A 16,394-nucleotide genomic window follows, 5' to 3' on the forward strand; every position below is an offset into this window, starting at 1 on the left:
AAAAGCAGCTGGAGGCAGACCCAACCCCACAGGAGCACTGGAGCTGAGATGGTCTTCAGAAGCAGTCCGAGTAATCAGAGATAGCCAGGCCCTTGTATCCCAGCATCCATCTGTCTGGGGACACAAGCTGCCCCAGGTGCAGGTATGACCTCAAGTGAGGCCGCTTTTGAGGTCTGAGACAGCCGACTGCACTCCCTTAGCTGGGGCAACAAGACCTCCACTGATGGGGATCTGGGTGGCACATTCAGGCTCTCTACATAGTTGCTCTTTTTTAAATAAAATATGTTTTACTTTATTTATTAAAAAACATAAATAATGATACAGACTTCAAAGGGAACAAAGGAATAGATGAGCAAAAGTACTGTTATTTGTCTCCATTTTAGGAATCCTGAGACCCAAAGAGGTTAAGTAACTGGTTCTGGGTAACACAGCTCATTAGTAGCAGGGCTAAGATTTGAGCTCATGTCTACCTGACTTACGCTATTGCCTCCTGCTGGGGGTGTCTTAGGGAAGGCTTCCTGAAGGAAGTGACATGTTATCCAGATCTTGAAGAAGCTTGAGGTACGATGGAACCAGACCATCTGGATTGGAATCACAGATTTCCCACTTCTTAGGTGTATGATCTTTGTCAAGTTACTAAACCTCTCTGGGCCTCAGTTTCCTCATCTGTAAAATTGGAATCACAATGGCACCCACCTGGTAAAGTTGTCATGACTATTAAGTGAGTCAATATATGCAGAGAAATGAGAACACAGCCCAGCACAGTTGGTTATTATGGTTAGATACTGAGGAAAAGGAAAATCAAAATCAAGAATCATGTGGAGGTTCATGGCTTGAGCAACTTGGTGGAAATGGTGCCATTTACCTCAGTGATCTGAGCCCAGCCTGGCCTAGAGGAAGGAGGCTGGATGAGATGACCCTGATCCAGAGGTTTCTCTAAGCTCCAGGAGTGGTGTGGGGAGCACTGGCTCTCAGCGGAGGCTGGGCTGCGGGACGCTGGGCATGCTGAGAGGCCACCCTGGCTCTAAGCCCAGGCCTGGGCAGCTGGCCGGAGTTTCTCTTCAATAGGGGCTTTCTTTGTGTAGTAGCTGTTCCTTTCCCCAGCCTCTGCCGTACCATCCCCTCCCCAGGCAGCCGCAGCCTGGCCCAGGAGCGACCAGAATGCTTATGGCACATCCTGGTTCCCGGCCCCTGCCGCACGCTGTCATCAGAACACAGCCTGGCAGCCTCCTGAGGAGCGGAGGTCCCTGGATGCAATCCAGGGTGAGCCTGGGTGTGTGGGCTCCCAGCGCTGGTTCTGAAGAGCAGGGAGCCTATCCTAGTGCTTACTCTGAGCCTTGGCAACTCACTTAAGCCCACTTAGGGTCCTCACTACAGTTTTCTCCTGCCACAAAACCATATAGTCATGAGTCTGCATAGACTTAAACTCAAATCCAAGGTTTCCCTTGGCCAACACAGAAAGCTGTATGGGACAATGTAGGTCTCAACATTGGCACCTACCTCTCTTCCCTCCTAACACCCCTCCAGTTTCCTTGGCCCCTTCCTCAGCCACAGCAGACTCACATGCACCCCACAGCCTTTGCATCTTCCCTTTCTCTGTTGAATTTTCGTCCTGAGAGCTCTGAGTCCTCACTCTTCAGGTCTCAGCCCCTCAGAAATGCCCTCCCAAGCTCCCACATCTAGAATAGCCTCCCACCCCAGTCCCTCTTCCACTCATGACCCTGCCTATTCCTATATACCACATCTACCCCCGAAATGATCCTGTGGGCATGTTTATTGATTGTATCTCTTACTAGAATGGAAGCTCCATGAGGGCAGGCAGAGACCATGTCTGTCTTACCCACCACTGTTCTAGGCACCTAGAAGACACCGGGTGCATAATGGTGCTTAACACATCGTTGTTGCTATGACCTACAAGATGGGCTGCTTTGAGAATTGCTAACATAATATATGGAAAGTACCCAGAAGAGTGGTGATATACCCTGGGGGCTCAAACCAGGAGCCACACTCATCTTCACTATTATTATTACTGTTATTATTGCATTAACTCATTGATGAAAGGTTGATCTTATTCTGTTGCCACAACAAACTTACTTACAAATATGTTGCGGTGATAGAGGTAAGGAGAAAATGTGTATTCTCCCCATTCCTCATTTTCTGCCAGAAATCTGTCATCTTTATTATTGATACAGTTTGGCTGTGTCCCCACCCAAATCTCATCCTGAATTGTGTAGTTCCCATAATCCCCACATGTCATGGTACCTGGTGGGAAGAAATGTAATCCTGGGGGCGGTTACCCTCATGCTGTTCTTGTGACAATGAGTGAGTTCTCAAGAGATCTGATGATTTTTTATAAGAGGCTCTTCCCCCTCTTGCTTGGCACTTCTTGCTGCCACCATGTGAAGACAGACGTGTTTGCTTCCACTTCCACCATGATTGTAAGTTTCCTAAGGCCTCCCCAGCCATGCTGAATTGTGAGTCAATTAAGCCTCTTTCCTTTATAAATTACCCACACTCGGGTATGTCTTTATTAGCAGAGCGAGAATGGACTAATACAATTATTATTACCCTCATTTTATTGGACAGACAAGCCTAGTGACATGACTAAGATCCAGATTCTGAATCTTACTAGGGTACGTCATATTATTTATTTGGGCAAATCACTGAGCTTTTTTGTGCTTCAGTTTCTTCAACCATAAAATGGAGATAATTGTACAGATGGTTCCTGACTTCACAGTGATTCGACGTATGATTTTTCCACTTTGCAATGGTGAAAGAGTGATATGCATTCAGTAGAAAAGGTACTTAGAATCTTGAATTTTGATCTTTTCCCAGGCTGTGATATCTGGTAGGATACTCTCTTGTAGATGCTGAACAATTATAAGGGTAAACAACAGATATTCTACAGTGTATAGCATTGCCAGATGATTTCGCCCCAATGTAGGCTAATGTCAGTGTTCTGAGCACATTTAAGGTAGGCTGGGCTAAGTTATGATGTGAACAGGTAGGTTAGGTGTATTACGTGCATTTTCCACTTCAATATTCTCAATTTGTGATGGGCTTATTGAGACATAACTCCACTGTAAGTCAAGGAGCATCTGTAATCTGTATTCCATGAGGTGGCTATGAAGATTAATATTTACAAATGACTTAGAAGAGTGCCCAGCACAGAGTAAGCACTATATTGTGTTTGTTAGATTAAATGATAGCTCATATTCAGTGCTTACTATGTACAGAGGCTGTTTTGTGTGCACTTATTTAATCCTTACTGCAATGGCTGAAAGAAATCAAGGAACAGAGATGTTAATTAATTTGCCCAAGGTCACACAGCTTGTAAATGGTGCAGTGGTTTGAATGTTTATACATGTGCATAAAGCCTTGTCTTTTTTCCTTCCTTTAATCAAATTCACTGGTCTCTTTACCTAAGAATTATTATACAAAGTTGTATGCCCACAGCTGAGCCTGTTGTGTTTTATAAAGCCTTTTAAAAGATTTTCAAGGGAGTTTTGGCCACAGGAGATTTTGACTTCAAATATTGAACTTATGCCATAACAAACCTCCTTATAAGATGCTCCTCTACTGTATATCAAAGACACCCAGAGGACCTGGTTGAAGTAAGAAAACAGGAGGAAGAGGGAAACATTACTCTACCAACTCAGTCTCCCCACCTCCCATCTTTGCAAGGTGGCCTTGGGTACTTCTGGTCATCTTCAAGGCCACTAAGGAACATAATTTGACAACCACTGCGCTGGGCGATTTCTGAGTTCCACCACTTCAGGCATCTTGTGACTTCATGCTACTGGTTATGGCAGGCACTAACCAAGAGCCCAGCCACTTTCCTAGGCCCTTTATAGATTCACTCCTTTTCTCCCTACGATAACCCTCTGGGGCAGGCACTCTCATTATCCCTGGTTTACAGATAAGGAAATTTTAGCACAGAGAGGTTAAGTGACATGCCTAGGAAGTTAAGTGACAGCTAGAAAGGATTAAGCTGGGAAGCAAACTCAGTCTGACTCCAGAGCCCCTTCTCTTTACCTTCTGGCAATGCCATCTCTGACCTTGGCTGTTGCTGGTCCCTGGAGTCCCTGGGAATACTGTGGGGCTGTGTGTTCCCAAGGAAACAAAGCTTCCAATTCCTAAGAATATGGGAAAGAGGCCGGGGCGTGGTGGCTGATGCCTGTAAGCCCAGCACGTTGGGAGGCCTAGACAGGAGGATCGCTTAAGCCCAGAGGTTTAAAACCAGCCTGGGCAACATAGTAAGACCCTGTCTCTACAAAAAGAATCTCTTAAAAAAATTGAGCCAAACATGGTGGTGTGTGCCTGTAGCCTCAGCTACTTAGGACACTGAGGTGGGAGGCTTCCTTGCTTGAGCCCAGGAGATAGAGGCTGCAATGAGCTATGATTGTGTCACTGCACTCCAGCCTGGGTGACAATGTGAGGCTCTGTCTCAAAAAAATAAATAAAATAAAATGGGAAAGGGCAGGTGAAGTCCCTTTAGAGTCCCCAGTAGAACCCTACGCAACAGGGGTTTTCCTCTCTTAGGAAGCTGCCAGACCTCCCTCCAGCGCTGGAGCTGCGCCAAGGCCTGTGTGGCTGCGGGGACGCTGGCTGGAAGCCCGGTCACTCAGAGGCCCAGCTACGGGGCAGCTCCTGGCTTCTCACTTGCCCGAGTCATTAATATTCCCTCTCTCTAGCCCCTCTCCGTTTAATTGCACACAGAGCTGTCAGGTCAGACTCTTTGCCAGAGCTGTGGCCTATGGGAAAAACCAGAGGTCCCATTTTCTCCCTGCAGCACTCCTTGCAGCCAGGGGAGGGGCTGTGGCCTCCACGCTGCCACTTAGCATATTCCCCAGGCTAGCAGACAAACTGCAGATGTACCAGAAACACCTTAGTTTCACGAGGACTCTTCTGGGGAAAGATATTTTTAAGCATTTATTATTCTTACATTGAAGGTAACTTTTAAGTCAAATTGTAGGGGCAAGTGTACTATTTTATTTATGTAAAAACTGTATGCTGTATTCTATTTTTATTTTTTTTTTTTTGAGATGGAGTCTCGTTCACTCTATCACCCAGGCTGGAGTGCAGTGGCGTGATCTCAGCTCACTGCAACCTCCGCTTCCCTGGTTTAAGCGATTATCCTGCCTCAGCCTCCCGTGTAGCTAGGATTACACGCATGCACCAGCACGCCTGGCTAATTTTTGTATTTTTTTTTTTTAGTAGAGATGGGGTTTCACCATGTTAGCCAGGCTGATCTCGCACTCCTGACCTCAAGCGACCTGCCCGTCTTGGCCTCTAAAAGTGCTGGGTTACAGGCGTGAGCCACCACGCCTGGCCCTGTATGCTGTCTTCTAGAATTGATTATGAAATTTTTAAGTTCTGAGTAAGCAGGGGCTTTTCTATTAAAAATAAATATATATATATAAAGTGTCTTTGGTATACTGGGTTGATAAAATGGCTATGGTAGCAATACATTGGATTCTGAATGTTAACGGACTAACCCAGCTCTGCCCTAGATCAGCTCCAAAACCTACAGCTTTGTTCTAGGTCTAAACAAACGGTAGCTTTATCGTGATCTTGCTGCATCACAGTTCCACCAGGGGGCAGCATTGAGCATGTTTTGACATCCTCAGCTTTGCCGCTTTGTGGTTATAATGATGTGCTGGGTCAGTTATTTAAGGATGCATTTGATGGTGAGAGGACAGAGGTGCGGAAGATTATTCTAGATGTTATACACTGGTAAATAGGGTAACTTCTGGAGAAGTCAGCAGAGAGAGCGCCCAAATAATTCTGCAGCACTGACAGGCGAGTGAAGTCTCGGTGAACTTCTCTACCCGTCTCTGCCCTGGAGGACTGGAGTCAGCACTGGGCATTGCTCTTAATTTAGAGACAAGGTGACAGATTGATGGGTCCAGAGGAAGATGCTGATTTGCGGGGAGCTTTGCAGAATCACATCATTTTATGGAGGTAGATGGGTGTCTCAGGCACTACTTTTAGGGATCCTGGGCAAGTCACAAAAACTTTTTCAGGCTGAAGTTCCTCCTCAGTAAAACAGGAACCAATATTTACCTTTTGGGAAGGGTGGGAGGAGTCAAGGAGCTAATGCCTGCAGGTGCCTGGTGCCCTGTAAAGCCTCAATAATGGTGATTCTTACGACAATGAATAATAATGCAACGTTAATATTTGTATTATCATTGTAATAATTATCCTTATTACTGTGTGTATATATACACATATATATGTGTATATATATGTGTATATATATAGCTTTTGAGACAGAGTTTCTGTCACCCAGGCTGGAGTGCAGTCGCGTGATGTTGGCTTACTGAAACCTCTCCCTCCCAGGTTCAAGCGATTCTCGTGCCTTTGTCTCCCGAGTAGCTGGGATTACAGGCACACATGTAATTTTTGTATTTTTAGTAGAGGCGGGGTTTCACCAGGTTGGCTGGTCTGGTCTCGAACTGCTGACCTCAAGTGATCCGCCTACCTCAGCCTCCCAAAGTGGTGGGATTACAGGCGTATAAACACCATTATTATTGATAATTACATTGATTGTGTTGTAGTTGATGTATATCTGATACATGTTTTATATGTGATATATAGCAAATCTTGTATATATATTTCATACATATTAATATATTATTAAATAATAATTATAAAAATAATGAATATTTTATATAAGTAACTATTACTATTTGGGTAATTAATAACCTTCACTAGAGGGATGAGAAGTTTTACTACTGAGGGTCTGGTTTGATTTCCCTCTCCCACTTAAATCAGCGCTTAGGGGTGCTAGAACCAAATGGATTATTGGAGACCCAGGGGTTTGGGTCCCTGGCCTGTACGAGATAGAGTGGGGAGCAGTTCAAGAAGCAGAGAGGCTGCTGGCTCAGATGTGTGGCCTTGGCTCGAATGTGTGACATTGGACACGTCACCTCCCCTCTCTGCACCTCAGTCTCCCCATCTGGGAAGGGGTACGGTTGTCATTGTGATCTATCCTAACCCTCTCTGGGGGGCGGCAGCTGGGGATGGGCTGGGGTATGAAGGAATGCCTTTCCCTCCACAGGAATCGGGGCTGTCTGTATGGATTGGCGGGCAGCTGCACCCCCTGGAGAATGTGCCCCCCGCCCTGGCTGTGCTGCTCATCACTGTGGTCATCGCCTTCTTCACTGAGTTTGCCAGCAACACGGCCACCATCATCATCTTCCTGCCAGTCCTGGCAGAGCTGGTGAGGGTCCTTCTGGGGAAGAGGGGAGCACCCCTCCCCCAACACACGTTCAGAAATCTTCCCCCCGCCAAGGGAGCTTCGCTGGGGGCTACAGTTGCTATTGCTGTCTTCCAAAATACATTGTCAGAACCAGAGTACAATTTTTTTAAATACTGGATGTTTTCCTTCAAAAAATGCATACATAGAGTAAATATTTTCAAAGTGCTCCCAATTCTCTCTTTTGGGAAAATTAACCCATGGTGACATGGAGAGTTTTCTAGAACAGGTAAATTGCCAATTTTGGATTAAGAAAAAGTAGAAAATCTGAGTAAACAAATGGCCATAGGAGAAATTCTAATGGTAAGCAAAGCAGTAGCCTCCCTCTAAAGCAGGGGTTTCAACACTGTTGATAGTTGGGGCTGGATCATTCTCTGTACGGGGCTGATCCGTGCACTACAGGGTGTGTAGTGGTGCCCCTGGACTCTGCTCACTAGAGACAAGTGGCGCCTCCCTAAATCATGACAATCCAAAGTCTCCTAGCACTCCCAGATATCCCCGTCAGGGGAACAAATCCTTCCCCCTACCCAGCTGGTAACTCCTGGGCTAAAAATCACCAGCCCCAGGCTGGGCTCTGCCACTCATGCCTGTAATCCCAGCACTTTTGGAGGCTGAAGCAGGCAGATTGCTTGAGCTCAGGAGATCCAGACTAGCCTGGGCAACACGGTGAGACCCCATCTCTGCAAAAAATACAAAAAGTAGCCAGGCTGAATGGCAGGTGCCTGGGCAACAGAGCCAGATCCTGTCTCAACACAAAAACAAAATCACTAGCCCCAGGTGGTTTGCTGGGTGAGAGCTAGCAGATTTGCAAGGAACAGAGAGTTCCCAACTCACCCGAACTGTTCACCAGCATAGAAAAATAGACCTGGCCACTCAATTTATAGCTAGCAAAACCCTGACCCCAAAACCAGATAAGGAGAGCAAGGGAAGAGAAAGCTATGATTCAATCTCCTGTAAAAAAAAAATGCACATAGCAAGATGAAACCATGATTGAATGAAAAGAACAATATATACATGATCAGGTAGATTTTATACTAGGAGTTTTAAAAACGAAACTATCAATATAGTTTTATATTTAAACAGATTAAAGACCAGACCATATAATTACCTTAATGTAACCCACACTGATAAAATTAAACCAATGTTGCAAGTAAATGCTTTGTATGCAAACAGTGATGCCCCAGCACACATACCTGCAGCACCTTGTCTTTGGTTTCTGTTTGCTTATTTTATGCATCAATTTATCTGTGTTAGCACACAGATATACAGTGTGTTATTTTCAATGACTGGAGAATATTCCATTATAAATGGACAGTTGTTGGTTTATTTAAGCAGTCTCTCTGCCCAGTGGAAATATTGGTATTTCCAGACTTTGCGGTTACTCAACAATGACGCATCACCTGAGCCTTGTCTGTGCATCATTGATTACATCTAGAGAAATTCCTATAACTGAGATTCCTGGGTCAAAGAGCATGTGCATTTAAAATGTTGTTAGAGATGAGGAAATTGCCCTCTAAAGTGGTTCACCATTTTATAGCAGTATGGGGTGCGAGTCCTCAGGGAGACCTGGTGACTGAGAGAAATGGGAGTATTATAGGCGGTATGGGGAAGGAGAGGGAGCACAGAACCCAGCCAGGTCTGTAAGGGGCAGCTTTTGCTGGAAAAGACACTTGCAAATGACACATTCTTGTAAACTTTGCTTATCATCAAAATCAAACAACATTTTACATGCAAGAGGGTGATTTTAGAGCTTTTTGAGAAAATAAATGTGATTTGGGTTGCAAAAATTCCCCAGAAGGCCCAAAAACATCCTATTTAAGTAAAATGCCAGAAAAGTGATCAGTATGAATTGTAGACAGGAGAGGTGATAAACTGGTGGCCCACTAGCTGAGGCCAGCTCACAGGGGGCTTGATACACACAGTCTTAGAAATTTGGAAGAGCTGCCAACAGATGCTCCCGTGAGCTTTCTTTCTCACTGAAATCCAGGGATGCCCCCAACAAGAGGTATCTGGAGGCCAACTCTGGGTTGAGATTGTTTGGCTGAGGGAAGGAGCAGGCAGGGGAAGTGTTTTAAAGCCCTGGTTCTCAGTGTACAGTCCTTAGATCAGCAGCACCGGGGGAACATGTCAGGAATGCAGATTCTTGGGTCCTACCCCAGACCTGCTGAATTAGCAATTCTGGGTGAGGTGGGGCCAGCCATGTGGGCTTTAACCGGCCCTCCAAGTGCTTTTCTGCACTCTCACATTGGAGAAGGAGTGTTCTAGGTACATCACCCCAGCCCATCCCTGATCAAACCACAGTGTGGCCCTTGAATATCACTAACCCTGGCAATGTTCTCTCCACCTCTCTCTCGATCTGGTTCTCTTCTTACCTGCTTGTGTCTGTTTCTGCCTGTGCATGTATCTTTCTGACTGCCTTTTACTCTCTGTCTCTCTAACTCTCTCTTCTCACTTGTCCCTGTTGTTCTCTGCTACTCTGCCCATCTCTATGGATGTCTTTGTCTCTCTGTCTCTATGTCTTTGTGTCCCTCTTTCCAACTGCCTCTCTCTCTCTCTTTTGCTGTGGTCGCTCTGTGTTGGTCTCTCTCCGGGTCTCTCCCGCCTTTTCCTGGCCCAGGCCATCCGCCTGAGAGTGCACCCCCTGTATCTGATGATTCCGGGCACAGTCGGCTGCTCCTTTGCCTTCATGCTTCCGGTCTCAACGCCCCCCAACTCCATCGCCTTCGCCTCTGGACACTTGCTGGTTAAAGACATGGTGAGTCTAGGCATTTCCCAGCAGAGGCCCTGGGATGTGGGTGGGCAGCAAGGGGGCGGGCAAGGCCTCTATGCAGGACTCTTGCACCCTGACCCCACTCCCCAGTCTCTGAATAGGTCTTTCTGAGTGGAACCAGGAACATACATTTAGCAGAGACTCTGGGATGATTCTCGCACTTAGACAATCTCAGGAAACACTGCCTTAGTGACTACTTTCCAAAATTTGCTCCAGAGGCAAGGAACTTCCCCCTCCCTCTGGACCCCACTTCGTGCCCAGGATCTTTAGGGGAGAGAAGCAGCAGACACACCCTAGGATTCGGGGGTGGGCCTCAGTGCTCAACCAGCTGGGAAGGAGACAGAAGCTGAGGATTGTAGCAGTGGGAGGACCCCACCAGCTTTCAGCAGGGCCCAGCCATTGGCAATATGTTCCCTCCCCCAGAAGGTCCCTGCTGAACCAGCTCCTCCCTTCCCGCTCCTGACTCCTGCAGCCTTTTCCCTCTCCACTGGCTTTGCAAATAACTCTTCCAAAGCTGTCAAAGCCAAGAAGGGCGACCTGCTTAACCAATAGCGTTGCAGGCCCTCCAGACACAAGACCCCTGCAGGACACATGGGGAGTGAGAGCCAGAGTGAGAGCGAGGCAGAAAGGGAGATACAGAGCAAACAGAGAAGAGAGGAGACAAAGAGACGCTCATTAATTTGTTCATTCATTGCAGCACTATTTACTGAGTGCATTCTATGTTCCAGCCACTGGGGGCACTGCAGAGCGGGAGAGACACTGATCTGCCTCCAAGGAGGGTGCTTTCTATTGGTGGAGACAGGCGTCAACAAGTTCAGCAGATTTTCTTAAATTATGTAAATTTCAATATTGCTAGGTGCTCAGAAGGAAATAAAACGTGAGGAAGTGTAAGAGGACGGGGGAGAGGGGTGGCAGGGAAGCCCTCTCCAGGAAGGTGACATGGGAGCTGATCATGGGAAGCAGCCAGCCTCACAAAGAAAAAGGGGAAGAGCAGTCCCAACGGAGGGCACAGCAGGTGCAAAGGCTTGGAAGTGAGGAATAGCAGCGAGTGCTCCAGAAATTCAGGCCCAGGAGGTTGGGGTGGCTGCAGTGGAGTTGGAGAAGGATGAGGTTGGAGACACGAGGTCGGGGAACAGCGGGGACAGGACAGACTTGGTATCTTATTCAAACCACAGTGGGGGCCCTCAGTAAGCAGGGCAATGATGTGATTTCACTTCTGTCTGTAGAAGATCATTTCGGCTGCTGGCTGGAGTGAATCGTTAGGGTGGGAGGGACAAGTGTGGAAGCAGGGAGGCTACTTAGAGAAAAAGACTGAGAGGGCAGCAGGCAAACAGCACAGATTTGGAGAAAAAAGACAGCCAGAGAAATGGAGTCCCCAAGAGGTAGAGACTTGGAAGAGATGTGGAGGGGTACAAGGGGCACCCCTGGTCAGCCAGTCCCGGGCAGGAATGGGCCACCTGCAGGTTTGCTCCTGAGAGTAATGAGTTAGGTGTTAATGAAGTAGCTAACATGGGACCAGCAGGAATTTTGGGCCCTGGCAAAGGGAGACCCAATCCTCCCCCAGTTTCCCCAGTGTGTCAGCCAGGCTCCCTCTAATCCTCCGAAGGTGCCAGGGCTTCCACCTCTGTGCCCTTAGAAGAGAGGCAGGACAGCACACGCAATATGTCCCCCACCCGTGCATGGTAATATTTATTTAACACCTTTACTAAATCAGCTTGACATTAAAAAAAAAAAAAACTTAAATAATAATATTCCAGAAGAAATGTTTCCAGTGCATCCATCAATGGAAAGCCGGTATTATTAATATATGCCACGGCCAGTAAACCTAAAAATAAATGCAAAGCAGCAGAAACAAAAGAATTAAGCTCTCCCTGATAGCAGCTGCCTGGAGAAGGTTCTGGGCCTCTCCTTGTTAAAAGGGCAACTGACAGGAGCAGAGAAGTGCTGAAGCCATGGTGGCCCCATGAACCCCAAAAATCTGCGACAGGTCTCAGTAAATTTAGGAAGTTTATTTTGCCTAAGTTAAGGACGCACGCCCGTGACACAGCTTCAGGAGGTCCTGACGACATGCGCCCAAGGTGGGTGGAGCACAGCTTGATTTTATACATTTTAGGGAGGCATGAGACATCAATCAACATATGTAAGATGAACATTGGTTTGGTCTGGAAAGGCAGGACAATTCAAAGAGGGGAGGGGGCTACCAGGTCATAGGCATATAAGAGACAAATGGTTGCATTATTTTGAGTCTCAAATGAGCCTTTCCAAAGAAGGCAATCAGTTATGCATTCATCTCAGTGAACAGAGGGATGACTGAATAGAATGGAAGGCAGGTTGGCCCTAAGTAGTTCCCAGTTTGACTTTTCTCTTTAGCTTAGTGATTTGGGGGCCCCAAGATTTATTTTCCTATTGCACCCCTAAGGGAGACTTTCTCTGGGAGGAATAGACAGAAAGAGAATTAGAAAGGAAGTAACTGTCTCACCATGTGATTCAGGCTGGGCTATGTGAAGGCGGGGCAGCCGGGAGACCCAGGTGGGAAAACGGATTTTCAGCCCAAGGTGGACTGAATGGTCCAAGAGGCCAGCCAGGGTGGGGAGCAGATGGGCACATTCTCCACTGACAGAAGAAAATGCTTCCCAATGGACAAGGGTAGTCTTGACTAGGACTACCTGACTGGACTGGACCTGAAGTGTGTGTGTGTCTCTATATATGTGTACATGTGTGTGTTTGTACATGCATGCGTGTGTGTGTGCATGCGTGTGTGTATATGTGTGTGAGATGAGGGTGTTTAGTGATCACACAAGATTATTTTCAAGTTAGGTGACCTTGGACAAGTCAACTTCTCTAGGTCTCATTTTTCTATAAAATGGGGATTAATAAGAATAACCTTTGTAAGGTTGCTTTCTGGGTTAAACAGCATAACCCTGTGACAACTGCATAGCACACAATGCCTGGAACCTAGAGGCCATCAATGAATGGGGACACTTGTAACTCTTTGAGTGACAGCCTAGGGTAGTGTAAAGATTGAAGGGTCCCAGGCATTGACCAACCTGGGTCTGTGTCCTGGCTCCATCACTTCCTGGCTGTGCGATCTTGGGTGATTGACTTCCTGTCTCTGAGTCTGAATGTTTCCATCTGTATGGTGGGTCAGGTGCTGACCCTTCCCTCTGTCTGGGCTCTATTTCAGGTGCGGACAGGCCTCCTGATGAACCTGATGGGTGTCCTGCTGCTCAGTTTGGCTATGAATACCTGGGCACAGACCATCTTCCAGCTGGGCACCTTCCCGGACTGGGCTGATATGTACTCGGTCAATGTCACAGCATTGCCACCCACCTTGGCCAATGACACATTTCAGACCCTCTGAGTCCCCCTGGAGGACTCCCTTGAGGCTGAACCCTCTCAAAGGGCTGTCGCCATCACCTGCTGCTAGGACACTACAAAACAATCAAAAAATTCTTTTTCTGTAATCCAAGATGCAGCAAGCAAGGGTGACCTCCAGTGGTCCACTCAGGTCCATGAGCCGTTATCTAGGACACTTTCTCTCTCTTTCATGCAGTTCAAAGCCCAGATATCTCTCAGATCTGCTGCCTGAGAAATAAGCTCCTTTATCAGTGAGCTGTTTTATCGTTAGGATGGAAGAGAGCCCAGTTTCATCAACAAATCTGGCATGGTGTTTGTCTCGTACAGTTGGGATAGGAGGCCATTCATTCCCATGGGCACAGCTAACATTATCCCCCAGTGATTACTTTTGGTTATACTGGAGAGACCACCTTGTCTTTAAAGATCACTTTCCTGGGCTGCAGTGTTCCAACCCAGTTGTTCCAGCTGTTCACAACCAGTGTGTGATTTTGCTTAGTTGGTGCCCATTCTGCACCAGTTGTTTTACCCCTGCCGATAACCAGCAGTCAGATATTCTTTTTTAATTCTTAGAGACAGGGAAAGGGACAGATAGCTTTCCAAGGACATGAGACTGTGCAAAGCCTCTTTGCTGTTTCTCTGGGCTCCTGAGCATACCAGGGGAAGTTCTAGAAACCGCAGCTGACATCTCAACCCAAGAGATTTAGGATTCTCCTGTTTCATCTGGGTCAGTTTGGCCAAAATTCTGGGGTCAGGCCAGGCCTGGGTCCTGCCCTCCCATGGGGTGACTCATGACCCCTCCAGCCAGGACCCTTCTACATGTGGCCCCCAGAGGCCTCTGTGGCTGCAAGGCGGTCAGTTGCTCCTTGTCCCAGCAGGTGGCCTTGATCTCTCCATGCCCCACCTTAAGTGGTAAGCATGTTTAATTATCAAAGGCCCCATTTGTCAGGGGTGAGAGAAAAGTCAAAAGATAAATTGGGGCCTTGTAAAAGGCCAGGGTAAAATGTCTCAGGCAAGCAAAAGATTGTCCCCTTCTACATATGGGTAAAACTGAGACGCCCCCGTGAGCCTGAGGCTGGAAGTGGTGTCTGCCCCTCAAGGGTTAATCCCTCTTTGTTCCAAGCAGAAGCATTCTGGCATACCAGTGAAGAGAGCAGACCCTCAGGAAGTGTCTGCTGAATGGAATGGCCCAGTGTTAGCCCAGTATCGGAAAAGACACCAGCCCAGGGGCCCTGAACCGTCACACTTCCCTTTCCTAAGCCTCTGAGGGTGGAGATTCCCCTGGGAGCGCTTGGCCAGCTGGGAAGGCAGCACCCAGCTGCACTCGTTGTTGATACAGCATAAGTGAATCATGGGCATTTCCCTGAGAGCAGTGGGAGAGGCCCTCTGAGTGGGAGGTTGAGCTCCACCTCCTTTTCAAGTGAGCACTCAGTGTTGAATCACAGTTACAACCCACTGGGGCTGGTGGGAGGTGCGTTGTATGGGACTGGAAGCAAGAGGTCCATTCAAAGAGAAACTCATGGGATTTGTAACCAGATGAATCATGATTTCAAAGACTTCTGATCAAAAATACCGTGAAATAAAGAAAGTTAATCAACATTGGACCTGGAGATGATTTGCCTTTCTGAACATAAGAGAGCTTCAAAGCCCCAAATTCCTGGGCTGGGGATTCCACAGAGTTGACCGCTCTGATTTTCTACTGCTCTTCCCTCCCCTCTCCAGCCACATACTCAAACTCTCCTGCCTCAGGGCCTTTGCATGTGCTGTTCCCTCTGCCTACAACACTCTGCTCCCAAATATGTGTCTGGTTCCCCGACTCACTTTATTCAAGTCCCTGCTCAGGTGTCACCTTCCCTGAGAGGCTTCCCTGACCTCCTGTCTAAATTATCACCCTCATTACTCTCCACCCCCTTACTCTGCTATATTTTCTCCTTAATAGTTAGGACACTGTATAACTTATTTTCCTATTATCTTCTTCTCCCTATAGAATATAAATTTATGAAAATACAAATGGTATTTTTTTTTTACTGCTGTAACTCCAGTTCCTAGAACAATTTCCAGCACATAGCAAGTGTACAGTAAATATTTGCTGCTTGAATCTGCACCAGAATTAACAAGAAAGCCATCTCTCCCTCTGATCTGGGGTCTGTTTTGTTCATTACTTTGTTCACTCCTTCTTCCATTTATTCATTCAATAAACATTTATTGGGAACCTGTCATGTTCTGGTTCATTGTCCCACCCACATGGAACTTACGCGCTGGCAGGGGAGACAGGCAATAGGAAGATAAACAAATAAGTCATGTGTCATGATGCCGGCTAAGAAGAAAACGACCAAGATGTTAAACTAACTCAGAGGCTACTTTAGCCAGGGTGGACGGGGAGGACTTCTCTGAGGAGGTGGCATTAGATTGAGACCTGAAGGAGTCAGCCAGATGCTCATGGCAATGTGGGAGGAAGGGAGAAGGTGGGAGCGATGGGGAATCTCTGGAGAGAACGTTCCAGGCAGGGGGACTGCAAGTGCAGAGGTTCAAATGAGCAGATTGCTTCACTTAGCTGGGTGCTCTGAGCTAGAACTTTGTGGCACTTGGAAATCTAGAGTCTGCCTCTTCTGGCTGGTTACCAGGTCTCTCTGCAGCTTTCCTGAGAAGGCATCCTAGCTTGCTCTGACCGGATGTTACTCAGTCCTCGAAGCCTGAAGGGCTTTGTCACTCCTAGTGAAAAAGATCTGCGGGCAGAAGGCGGCAGCACCATTATGGTACGCTCATGGCAGCATGCGAACAAGGAGATGGCAGGGCTGGTACAGAGTTATTGGAATACAACAAGGGCTCATGTCCAGAAGATATGGGGAGCACCCTAACTCAGAAAAGACAAGACAAACAAAACAAACAAAACCCTGTTTTTGTTATCTGTGGCTGCATAACAAACCATCCTCAAACCTAGAACTTTGAAACAGCAACTTCTCAGCTCACGTTTCTGCGTTTGGACAGAGCTCTGCGGGGATGGCATTG

General features: G+C 47.2%; 1 protein-coding gene across 2 annotated transcripts in view; it reads left to right on the plus strand.

The window, feature by feature from the left end:
• SLC13A3 (solute carrier family 13 member 3) overlaps positions 1–15,601 on the plus strand; it is a 54,270-nt gene extending 38,669 nt beyond the window's left edge. For both annotated transcript variants that reach the window (XM_030825686.1, XM_030825687.1), the window contains 3 exons: positions 7,064–7,225; positions 9,879–10,016; positions 13,216–15,601. In XM_030825686.1, coding sequence (XP_030681546.1) covers positions 7,064–7,225; positions 9,879–10,016; positions 13,216–13,392 — 477 coding nt within the window. In that variant the 3' untranslated portion in view covers positions 13,393–15,601. The remainder of the gene's footprint in view (positions 1–7,063; positions 7,226–9,878; positions 10,017–13,215) is intronic.
• The last annotated feature ends 793 nt before the right edge of the window (positions 15,602–16,394 follow it).

Source organism: Nomascus leucogenys, chromosome 13 (assembly GCF_006542625.1).
Source record: "Nomascus leucogenys isolate Asia chromosome 13, Asia_NLE_v1, whole genome shotgun sequence".
Taxonomy (NCBI): Eukaryota; Metazoa; Chordata; class Mammalia; order Primates; family Hylobatidae; genus Nomascus; species Nomascus leucogenys.